Source organism: Equus caballus, chromosome 15 (assembly GCF_041296265.1).
Source record: "Equus caballus isolate H_3958 breed thoroughbred chromosome 15, TB-T2T, whole genome shotgun sequence".
In the NCBI taxonomy this organism is placed as follows: domain Eukaryota; kingdom Metazoa; phylum Chordata; class Mammalia; order Perissodactyla; family Equidae; genus Equus; species Equus caballus.
In genome coordinates, this window is record NC_091698.1 from 55,698,718 (window position 1) to 55,711,013 (window position 12,296).

At 37.8% G+C, this 12,296-nt stretch overlaps 1 protein-coding gene across 8 annotated transcripts in view; it reads left to right on the plus strand.

Moving 5' to 3' along the window:
- The window catches only part of USP34 (ubiquitin specific peptidase 34), a 253,143-nt gene that overhangs the window by 239,475 nt on the left and 1,372 nt on the right, over nucleotides 1–12,296 (plus strand). For 6 of the 8 annotated variants that reach the window (XM_023619043.2, XM_023619046.2, XM_023619044.2 and 3 more), the window contains 4 exons: nucleotides 8,571–8,650; nucleotides 10,823–10,963; nucleotides 11,064–11,207; nucleotides 12,092–12,251. In XM_023619043.2, coding sequence (XP_023474811.1) covers nucleotides 8,571–8,650; nucleotides 10,823–10,963; nucleotides 11,064–11,207; nucleotides 12,092–12,251 — 525 coding nt within the window. The remainder of the gene's footprint in view (nucleotides 1–8,570; nucleotides 8,651–10,822; nucleotides 10,964–11,063; nucleotides 11,208–12,091; nucleotides 12,252–12,296) is intronic. The other 2 variants (XM_023619045.2, XM_070235433.1) reach the window with 1 other exon arrangement.

Here is a 12,296-nt window from a genome sequence, read left to right on the forward strand (position 1 = left end):
GAGGGTAAGATGAGATCTCTCCTGCCAGCTGTGCTTTGGAGCTGGCAATGCCAAGAGCAAGCTGAGTGGGCTTGTCAGGGTGAAGCAGAGGTGCATATATGAGTAAATTTAGGAGGTAAGTCTCATAAAATAGAGAGGTGAGTGAGAAGAGGAAAACTTGGAAAGGAAGATACAAGAAATAGAAACAAGACCATCAGTGAATTATGAAGGGGGAAAAACTCTAATTACTTAATAGTAATTTTGTCTCTCCAAGGATGTGCCTGTGAGCTGTTAGAGAACTGCTCCCTTTGGGTAATCCTTCCCCTCCCTCCTTTTTCTCCTTTCCTCCCTCCCTCTCTTATTCTAGCTAATAAGTCTTTAGAAGACATGTAGCTCTCCTCCAGATGTCCCTTATCTCAAGAGCTCCAGAGTTCCCAGGCTCTGTGTGTATGAGTCTTACTTCTTTAGGGATAACCGAGAGTCCTCTCCAGTGTCTATAGTTTTGTTTCAGAGCATAGGAAGTGAAATATTCATGGAACAACCACCCAGGTCAAGAAATAGAATATTACCATACCTTAGAAGGTCCCCCTTGTGCTCCTTCTCAATCACAACCTCTTCCTTCCTATGGAAAAAGTTTTGCCCCATTATAGGCAGGGCAAAAGATGTGAAGCTCCCTTAGGTTTCATTCTAAGAAGAAGGAAGTGGTATCATCTGTCAGGGATAATTCCTCTTCAGGAAAACCATCTTATTGGTAAGTGATTAGAGTGTCTTCAGATTTGAAAGGTTGTTCCTTCTACCTATTATCATTAGCTGGTTTTATATATGTGTGTGTGTGTGTGTGTGTGTGTGTGTGTGTGTGTGTGTGTCCCCGAAGTGCCAAGGTGGCGGAGAGGGGAGGTGAGGATATGCTCAGATTGGCGATTTCACGATTACACAGTTGGATCATGGCACTTGGTAAAAAGCTAAAACGTAGCTATGGCAGTGATTAGGTATGAGAAAATATCTAGGAATTCTAGTAACACAGCCTTGCCCCCAGATAAGGAGGGACACTCAGAAAGACGCTGACCTTAAGAAAAGTTGTTGGTAACTGTGTTCATGGATTCATATCAAAAGTTAATGTGAGGAGCTATTTTAGCTACTGGAAAAGCTCTGACCAAATAGTGAATGTTCTACGCTGTTTGGGACTGTCTTCCTCATCAAAACAAATACACAGTTTTAGGGAAATTAAACATAGGAGAAAAAGGAGGGAGGGAAAGGACACACATTTAGCCATCCACATTAGCTGAATCAAGTTTCATAATATTTTATACTCAGATCACTCTTAGAACCATGAAGCGCTGTTGATGCAGCCTCATAGTGTTCCCGTTTGCTACATAAGCACTATTCTGTAGAATAGTGCATGGAAATGTTCTCCAACTGCATCACCGTCCATAATACGATAGCCACGATGAGTGTAGAGAACTTGAAATGTGATTACAGAACGGAATTTTTATTTTATTTAATTTTAACTGAATTAAATTTAAATAGCCAGATGTGGCTAGTGGCTACTGCGTTGAATAGCACATCTCTAGATATAAACCAAAACCTTCACAGATTGAGCAGGAAAAATGTTTTTTCATGGTTATATCTTGGTTAATGCAAAAATTGGACATTATTTTGAATATGAAACAAGAAAAGACCTAAAAGCAGTGCTTTCCTTATGCCTCTTATAAATGGAGAGATTATGTCCTAGTGTTTGAAGTTGACTCCCTCTTCCAGCTAAAATGACTTTCACCAGGGAGAGGCAGCTAGGAAAGGCTTGAGAAAGCAAAGTCCACATTAATCACTGTAGTGGGAAGCAGAGAGTTGATAAGGAGTTTTTTTGTTTTTTTGAGGAAGATTAGCCCTGAGCTAATATCTGCCACCAATCCTCCTCTTTTTGCTGAGGAAAACTGGCCCTGAGCTAACATCCGTGCCCATCTTCCTCTACTTTATATGTGGGATGCCTATCACAGCATGGCGTGCCAAAGGGTGCCATGTCTGCACTCGGGATCCAAACCAGCGAACCCTGGGCCGCCGAAGCAGAACATGCGAACTTAACTGCTGCGCCACCGGGCCGGCCCTCATAAGGAGTTTTAATTTGTATAATTTTTTTCAAGAAATTATATTTGGCAACAAAGAGAGGAAAGAGTAAGTTTATTTGAGCCTTGAGGTTAGATGGTCCAAGGGCCAGAATATTGTGACCATAGGTGGGATTGTCTCATGACCTATCATTGAATAGAAAGTCATTTCCAGTTTTGAGGAAGTACCTTTGTGGTAATGCTTATATGAGTAATTGAGCAGATTTTAAGATTTGTTAGGGGATAGAAAGAATAATGTAAGAATTATAGATTAGAATTTCAGGGGATAGAGTTGCAGTTGTTAAATAGTGAAGGGAGGGTTGGGATACTTTTAAAGTGAGGACAGTCAGGCATGAGCTTAGGGAAGACAGAGAAAGAGGTGGGGAGAAAATTCAGGGAGGGTGAACAAAGCTACTGACTGCCGTATGAAATAACTGTGTGGATGAAACCACACTATTTTGATATTTAAAAATAGCAGAGTTTAGGGGCTGGCCCCGTGGCCGAGTGGTTAAGTTCGCGCGCTCCGCTGCAGGCGGCCCAGTGTTTCGTTAGTTTGAATCCTGGGCGCGGACATGGCACTGCTCATCAGACCACGCTGAGGCAGCGTCCCACATGCCACAACTAGAAGAACCCACAACGAAGAATACACAACTATGTACTGGGGGGCTTTGGGGAGAAAATGGAAAAAATAAAAAATCTAAAAAAAAAAAAATAGCAGAGTTTAGCCAGAAAAATTCTGAAAAAGAATAGTAATAAGAGGGACTGGCACTATTTCTAAAATACAGTAATTTTTAATTTTATTTTTCAGTATTTAATGTATACACATATTTCACAATTCCAAACAATATCAAAAAGGTACATATCACTCACAGACCTGCCTCCCTACTACTTTTATTCATTTTTTATCTTTTTTTTGCGTAAAAATAGCAAATATGGGTTTATTTTCTCTTTGCTTACATAAAAGTAAACTGTAATGATTAAAACCATGTGAGGCAGATGCATAAGCAGAAAATAGAAAAACAGCCCCAAAACAGACATGGATACACAAAGACTTGATAGATAAAGATGACATATCAGATTAGTAGAAAATGGGTGGGATTGAGATAATTGGGTAGCTGTCTGGGGAGATGAGAGTCAAGACTTTAATACCTACTTCACTCCTTAGACCAAAATACGTTCCAGGAGGATTAAAGATTAAAGATTTGTGGAAAATAAAATCATAGAAGTATGTCTTTTTAAAAAAACATAGAATTATATGGAAATTACTTTGAGATTTGAAAGACTTTGTTAAGCAGGCTACAAAACCCAAAAATGATCAAATAAGAAATGGAACTTTTTGACTACATAAAAATTGAAAATACTACGTGTTGCAGAACTCCATAAATTGAATTAAAATACAAACAACCATTGGGGAAAAATATTTGTGTTCTTAACAGATAAATGACTAGTATTACCAAGATAGTTTTTAGGATTTAGTAAGATGGTAAAGAGCATTAAGTAAAATAAGCAAAAGACATATGAACCGGCAGTTCACACACACACGAAAAGGTAAATGTTTGGTAACCATATGAGAAGTTGCCCCGTTTTACTAATAAAGAAAGCAAACAACGATTTCTCTCTTTTTCCACCCCTCAACTTTGAGATAAAGTTTAGATGATATCCATACTTAAACAGTTTGGGGGAAGAAGAGATCTTATAATGGAGTCAGTTCGGGGAGGCAGTTTGGCATTATCAGTTTAAATTGTTCATGCCCTCTGACCCAGCAATACCAGATCTAGGAATCCACCCTGTTCTACTCATAAGAGTATATAGCAACATACATAGGATGTTTATTTTCATTTGATTTGTATTGGGTAAAAAATGGAAGCAACCCAAATATCCATCAAGAGAAGCTTAGTTAAGTAAATCATAGTTCATCTGTACTAGTCTTTAAAAAGATAGGAATTGTCCTTGGATTACATGAAAAAACCACATTGGAAAACAATCTGCAGAATATGACCACATTCTTATAAACAAGGGGGAAAAATCACTCAGTATACACGGGGGGAAAAAAAAACAAAAAAACAGGATTATACTCTGACTGTATAAGGGTAAAATTATAGGGTGCTTTCATTTTCTAGGTTAAATATTTGTAAGGTTTAAATTATCTGTAATGATCATGCATTGGTGTTCTGTATTTGAGAAAAAACAAAATTTTTAAAAAGTAATAGAGAAAACCGGTACTGCAAACTCTAATCATACTATTTTTTTTAGGCACCATTGTTGATATACAAAATTAACAATGAGATGCTCAAGTAAAATTAAACTAAATAACAGATCCCTAGATTTCATCATTTAATTAAATAATTTCCATTTTCAGAGACAAAACAAGAATTTCTATTACCTTTATTATTTAACATTGTTTTGAAAGTTGTCTTAGGACATTAAAAAAAAAATTTTTGCAGGTAACATTATGATGTACTTAGAAAATCCAGAATCTCTAGAATTAAAAAATTAGTATAGTTGGTAAAAGTAAAAAGATTAAAAATTCCAATTATAAAAAACAAAGCTCTGGATCATGTTCACTTTTTTGTGATGTCAAATTGGTACTGAGTGGATAAACAACTGGTTAGCTGTTTCCAAAAGGCTTCTTAGGGTGAATATACTTCAGCCCATTGCCAGTCATTCAGTGCAGATCAGAAACCAGCTTTTACCATTCCACCAAGGGCAAATCCATTTCTCCTAGGCTAATATTAGTAATTACATTAAAAGACATACTGATAATGCAGAGGTTGGTTACTAGTTTGTTGATTTACAAAGAGGAGGAACTGGCACAGGGATCTGAATATTCCCTGGTAGGGCCAGTACATTTTTTCCGCTAACCTACACAGGAAGCCAAATAAACAACAGCAGGTTGCTTAGTGGATATGAAGTCAGAAGGGGGATTTAGAAGAATCAAATGTGTGATATTCTAAGACTAAAATGTCTTGATTCAGTCTCACAGTGGAGCATTCATTGTGGGCCTTCATCCATTGGCTAAAGCTACCACTTCCCATGGATAATGCTTGGATAGGATAAACACTTGGATGGGATAAACAAAGGATCATAACACAATTCAGATAGGAGGACTTCTAGTAAATATACATATGAAATATTTCATCTTCAGCAGTCATCTGAATTACCATTTACCCACAAAAGCAGATTTAATAATACATCCAGCAGCTTCTACAGTAAGGTGTTATTAATGAGGAAAACATATGTTTGGAATAGTTTGTGATTATTGTATATTAGTTCTTTTGGGGATGGAGATGGGGGAGGGTAAGGATCCCGTTGCAGATGCCTGAAGTCACAGGATGAAGAAAAATAAGTGGTACCAAAAAAAACACTATGTTTTAGGCCTGCCTATCCTGTTTACTGAGACAAGGCTTAGACATGTGCCTGAGAACTTTGGTGTTTGCATCTCCCTGTGCTTTGAACCCTGTAAGTGAGACATCCCAGAATGTATTGGAGGAGGAGTGTGTGCAGTAGGATGGCATTGGCCTCTACCTTGAATCACAGAGCTGCTTTGTGAAAATGCTAGAAAGAGAGCGAAACTGTCGCTCTGAAGGAGTGGCCTTTCTTCCAAAGGAGATGCAGTTCAGAGAGGGAATAGGGAGGACCGTGAAAGAGGTGTCTTCAGCTCACCATGAGTGGCACAGTGTTTTCCAGAGTGTAATGTAAAGATGGTCCAGGGAAAATAACTTTTATATTAATATGTATGTATGGATCTTACTTTTTATAAAAATATATAACTAGTACACCGAATCCATGATTTCCTAGGTGTTGCATATATTGTTCTTATATCACCTAAGATAAGGCTAATGTATTAGCCTCTCAAAGTGAATCTAAATAACAGTATTAAGTAAATAGTACAGGTGTTGGACAGATATGAAGATGATACATGAATGACTAAAGTTTGGGAAAATACTGATTATTGAAAAGATTATGGGCTTTAAGAATCAGATAAATCTGGGGTAGATGCAACTCTATCACTCACTGGCTTTTGGGATAAACCAGAGCAGGTTACATACTCTCTCTGAGTCTGATTTCCTCATCCAAAAAAGGGGTGGGGAGAATGAGGATAAAACACCTCCTCCCAAAGTTGCTGAAAAAATTAAATGTGATTATCTAACATACCTAGCACAATAGATGCCAGGGCATGTTTATTTCTTGTATCAGAATATCAATTGGAAGTCATATCATAGAAGGCCTCTATGTTTTTTTGTTTGTTGTGGTAGTGCTGTCTTTTTGGTAGTTGTGGAAAATAGGAATAAAGATTGTTTTACTTTGAGGAATAATTGGAGAAACGAGAATAAAGACTACAGAAACTTAAATTGTAATGTACAGTTGGCTTTCACATGAGAGGGTTTATGTTAGGGCAGCCTCTGGTTCAGGGGTTGACAGAGTCTTTCTGCAAAGGGTCGGCTATTAAATATTTAGACTTCACAGACCATATACAATCTCTGTCGCATATTCTTCGTTTGACTGTGTTTTTGGGGGTTTTTTTTTTTACAATCCTTTAAAAACGTGAAAGCCCTTCTTAGCTCATGTGGCCATGCAGAAACAGGCCATAGGCTGCATTTTGCCCGAGGAGCAGAGTTTGACAGCCAGTATTCTAGTTTTATGGGTAATGTGATGCAGGGTCATAGGAGCATAGAAACTCTTCCCTGTAGCCAGCAGTTTTGATGGCATGCCCTTGTTTGCTTATGTGTATTGTGATGATGTGGTGGATGAATGCCTCTGACCCAGACCTGTTTAGGTTAAGATAAAGGAAAAAGATGATAGAGTTTCCTTGGGTCTTTACAAAGGGCTTAATCTTGACAGAAAAGTAAGTAAATAGGCTTACCCACAAAAGGGAGTCTAGAATCCTTGGATGACTAAATTGAATGACTTATCTGACTTCCCTTTCTAAGATTTTCTTAAATCCTTGGCCTAACCCAGAGGTTGGCAAACGACAGCCCACATGCTGCCTGTTTTTGTATAACCAGTGAGCTACCTGCAAGCTAAGAAGAGTTTTTACATTTTTTAATGGTTAAAAACAAATTAGATTATTCTAAATATTTTGTTGGGGGGATTTGGGGAGAAAAAGCAGGGGGGAAAAAAAGGAAGATTGGCAACAGTTGTTAGCTCAGGTGCCAATCTTTAAAGGGGCCAGCCCGGTGGTGCAGCAGTTAAGTTTGCATGTTCTGCTTTGGCAGCCTGGGGTTCACTGGTTTGGATCCCAGGTGCGGACAGGGCATCGCTTGACAAGCCATGCTGTGGCAGGCGTCCCACATATAAAGTAGAGGGAGATGGGCACGGATGTTAGCTCAGGGCCAGTCTTCCTCAGCAAAAAGAGGAGGGTTGGCAGCAGATGTTAGCTCAGGGCTAATCTTCCTCAAAAAAAAAAAATTAATAAAAATTTTCAAAAAAGTTCATAATCTTTAAAAAATAAATATTTTGTGACACATGAAAATTACATGAGATTCAAATTTCAGTGTTCTTACATAAAGTTTTATTGAAAGACAGCCACATCCATTCATTTAGTGTTGTCTGTGGCTGCTTTCATACTACCTCTGCAGGGTTGAGTAGTTGCAACAGAGATCATATGGCTGCAAAGACAAATATTTATTCTTTGGCTTTTTACAGAAAAAAGTTTGCCAACTTCATGTCTAACACATAATTTTTTCTTAACTGGAGGAGGCTAGCTGTTAATATATTTCTCTTTCTCCATGATTATACTTTCTCTAGGGGTGGGGTGTGGAGAAGGGGAAATTTGTGACTGTGGTATTGCCACTTCTGTGCTTTGAGAGGTAGGAGGGCAGAGGGTAGAACAAACTTCTTAAAGACATACATGACATCTGGAATAGTCAAGAAGTGGAAAGGTTAAAACCATGGAGGTTCCAAATAGGACGCTGACATACAGCTAAGTATGGTCCACCCAAAAGACCCTGGGGACAAGACTAGAAGCTGTTAGAGCAGTGTTTACCTAAATCTAATATGGAAGATAATTCTCCCTATCTTTGGAGAAATGAGGTAAAAGAGGAAAGAACGATGTTTTCTAATTCTCCACATCCTCTTTTTGACCTTGCACCCCTGCAGTCTAGCTATTCCATGAAAATTATCTTTAATACGCAGAGGTGGTACCTTGATCCAAGAAAGCTTTGGAACCACTTGCAGTAATCTTTACAAAATTGTCCCAGTTAAAGTTATAATACTCCAAAAGCAGAGTTGGTTTCAGTTGCCTCAGATCCTTCTCGGAATGAGGTGTGGGATATACATTAATTTAGTCAAAGTGTACTACATTCTAAATTATTTCACTGGTTAAAACATTGGAATGAATCCCGTTTAAGTATTTTATATTTTTCTAAAACATGTAGAAAATATGCATAGTTTTGACTAGAAATAGCTATAATAATGTATCTCTGCAGAGTTTAATACCTCAGTAGTGTAATTTATAATTATAACCTATTCTGATTTCTTTTCAAATATTAGGTGTCCTAGTTGCCTATGAAGGTTTACCACTTCATCTTGCACTGTTCCCCAAACTCTGGACTGAGCTATGCCAGACTCAGGTAAAGAAAATGAGTTTTAGATGATTTGGTCTTTCATCTCATCTGACCACGTGGTCAGTGATGTTAGGAACAATGGGTTGAAAACTGGCTGAATTGGGAATGTTGCAGAATCTTTATAGGTAAAATATGATTAATGGAAATAATAACTATTAAGCATTGGGCATCTAGTTGCCCTTTGAGGTTTTTTACTTCAGAAGATTGGTATCACAGAGGATATTCCAAATAAGCTCTATTTTATAATGGAATTCCTCATTTATAGGTCAATCTAAGCAGTTGTAGTGAGTCTAAAATAGGGAGATACAGGGAAAGAAGACATGTGGCACTTCTTACTCTTCCCTCCCCTCCCCCATTCCAAAAGCTCTAGCAGAAACCATTTCAGCAGTCTGTCCTTCACCTCTGCTTATCTGCTACCTCAGAGCAGTTTTTCAAGAGTCTGATGCACTTGTCTTAAGAGCAGTCTCAAGAGTAGAAAACACTGTACCCTTCCTACTTAAGTATCTAAGAGCCAACCCCTTAAAATAAAGTGGGCACCTGAAGAATGCTTGTTAAATTGTGGAGGGAGAATGGTGGGGAGAGGAGGAGAAACCAGATTGGTCCTAAGGTTTGGCTCATCCTTTGGCTCAGGCATAAAGCATCCCCACTCTAAGACCCTGAAAAAACTAATGGTTTCTTGCCTGGTGATGAGTTTAACCTTCCTTAGGCATCAACTTTTACCCATGTTGTAGTATCTGAACTGCTTGGAGTCTGGTCCAGCCTCCTCCCAGGGCCGGTGGTGCTGTATATTCTCTTAATGGATGTGTGTCACATGGTACTGTAATCGTCGTCTATCTCCTTGTCCCAGACTGTGAGCTCCTCGAATCTAGAAACTTTATCTGAGTCATCTCTATTCCCTGAAGAAAGGTCATTTTGTTTTCTAGAGTAGGAATCTTTGAAAGGCTAGTGAACGTTGATCACATAGGAGACTTTCAGAAAATGACACTGGTTGATCTTGAGCTGAGTAAACTGGAATCAGTAAATTGGAGCAGATGTCTGCTTTTTCCCTTGCCGCCACTGCTTCTGCTCTTTTCATTCGTCTTGATTTGGGTAGTTGCTTTTTCTGATTTCTGTACATCACCTGTTGCTTCCCTATTGCTTTATTTACTTCTGCACTCTGCTTTTCCCTTTACTTGGCTTTTTTCCCCACAAAATTCACTATCCCCCAAAACTTCCCTTAAAAGAAAGCCCCTGCCAGCCCTATAGAAGCAGTTCTCCTTTGCAAGAAACATAGGCAGCAAGCCTGTGACTGGTAGAATAAGGCTGAGTTTCGCAACACCAGGGATCTGATGACCTGGAGTCCCCATCCTACTTGACTCCAAATTTCTTGGGTGGCCTCGAGCAGCTGACTTACTGCAGTTGCATACTCTAAGAAAACAGAAGTATATACATGTACACACTGTCTAAACTTTGTCCTGTTTTTTTTAAAGTCTGTTTTGTCTTCCATATAAATGATCTATTGTTAAAATAGACATTTAAATAATCTAGGGACTGTATTTCCTTAAAGACATACTACTTGTGTTTAAGAGCCATGACCATTTGAAAACAGGAAAACCAAATTTTAGTAGAATTTCTATATATTGGGACCCACTAATTCTCTGAGATAATTAGGAAAAGAGGTTTGCGGTTTATCTTTGCAATATTTATGGGGGAAAAAGGTATTTACCAAATTACTGTTGCTAATGAGATTATACAGTAAGAGTTTTAACTCATTTTAGAGACTAAATTTAATTCTTTAAATTTGTCTTTTCTCTACGTGTAGTTTGGTTACCTATTAATTATCCATTAATTGGTCCCATGAAAACATTCACAATCCTATTTGTTAGTCTTATTTGTCCTGTCTTTAACTCTCATAGAGCTAGATGCATTTCTTTTAAATTTCTTTTAAAACATATTTGTTCAGTTTTGCCATTTTGACTTTTTACAAGTCTCTTCCTCTAACACTTACCCATAGTTCAAGTTAGTAATGTTTTAATTTATTGGGAAGACAGTTGCTATAACTGAAGTTTAGTAGACTGAGTTAAAAGTGGCTTTTCCAGTAGGATCTAAAGTAACTTTAGGTGTGCCTCATAAGCAGCGTGTTTAAAGTTTGTAGTTAGTTCAGTGCTCAACCATTCATGCTTCTTCTCCCCGCTTTAGTCTGCTATGTCAAAAAATTGCATCAAGCTTTTGTGTGAAGATCCCGTTTTTGCAGAATATATAAAATGTATCCTAATGGATGAAAGAACTTTTCTAAACAACAACATTGTCTACACATTCATGACACATTTTCTTCTAAAGGTATGTTGTACTTGGAAACTCTGCATGTTATTTCTGATTAGTTAATGGTTGTGTTTTCATTATGTTGGTCTTCTGGAGATTCTTTTTTAATCTTTTTCAGGTTCAAGGTCAAGTGTTTTCTGAAGCAAACTGTGCCAATTTGATTAGCACCCTTATTACAAACTTGATAAATCAGTATCAGAATCTACAGTCTGATTTCACCAACCGAATTGAAATTTCCAAAGCAAGTGCTTCTTTAAATGGGGTAAGAACTATGAAAGGGAATAACCATGTACTTCAGAAGTTCCCTTAAATCAACTGTAAATTTGGCCTTAGTGTCATTTTACTATAGTAACTTTAATATTCAAACTTCACAAGTCATATATGATGAAAAAACTAGTCTTTTAAAATGTGTTCACTATGCCTTTGATGTATGTAGCACACACTTTGTTACCTTAGAAGAAGACATGATGTAATGTCATTAAATGTTAAGGGCAATAAGACCACTAAGGGGAGACATTCCTTTTATTTCTACTTGTTTACATTTCTTGAAATACTACTTGTGATGTTTCTGTTGTTGCCTATGGTTCATAAATAAGTGAAACAATCAGATTAATGATCTACTGATTATAAAGCCAGTTAAAACTAGGAAATCAGTTAGTTGCCTTGTATAGACTCCCATGATAGTCGTGTTACAGCAGAAGAGAACACACTGGAAAAAATGTGCTAGCATGTGTCCAGCGTAACAAAATGCTTAGCGGCCAGAAGAGATGACAGAGCTGAGGAAGACCTTACTATTTGTGACATCCTTGAGAAACTGAGATTTCTGGATTAATAAAGCCTAAATTTCTCATGGATCGTTCAAGGTTTTTTAAATTCCTATGTAAGTTTATTATTGATTTTTTTTTTTTCCTTTTCCATTTTCACTAAGTACTATTTGAGTCTGTAGTCTGACTTGATGTGGTGCATAAAATACTGGTAGGAGTGACTTGGAACCAATGAAATATAGTAGTATCATAATGCTGGCTTTCTAGTTTTAGCATTCTTCTAAAAATGCTAGAGAAACCAGGATGGATTCCTGGAAAAGTAAACAACTGTATCAAAATGTTGGCTTTGGAATTTGAAATGTTCACATCTGGGTTTCTCTAGGACCTGCGGGCACTTGCTTTGCTCCTGTCGGTACACACTCCCAAACAATTAAACCCAGCTCTAATTCCAACTCTGCAAGAGCTTTTAAGCAAATGCAGGACTTGTCTGCAGCAGAGAAACTCACTCCAAGAGCAAGAAGCCAAAGAAAGAAAAACTAAAGGTTAGCTTTATGGACTAATATTACCTTGAGGGTGGGAGAAGGGAA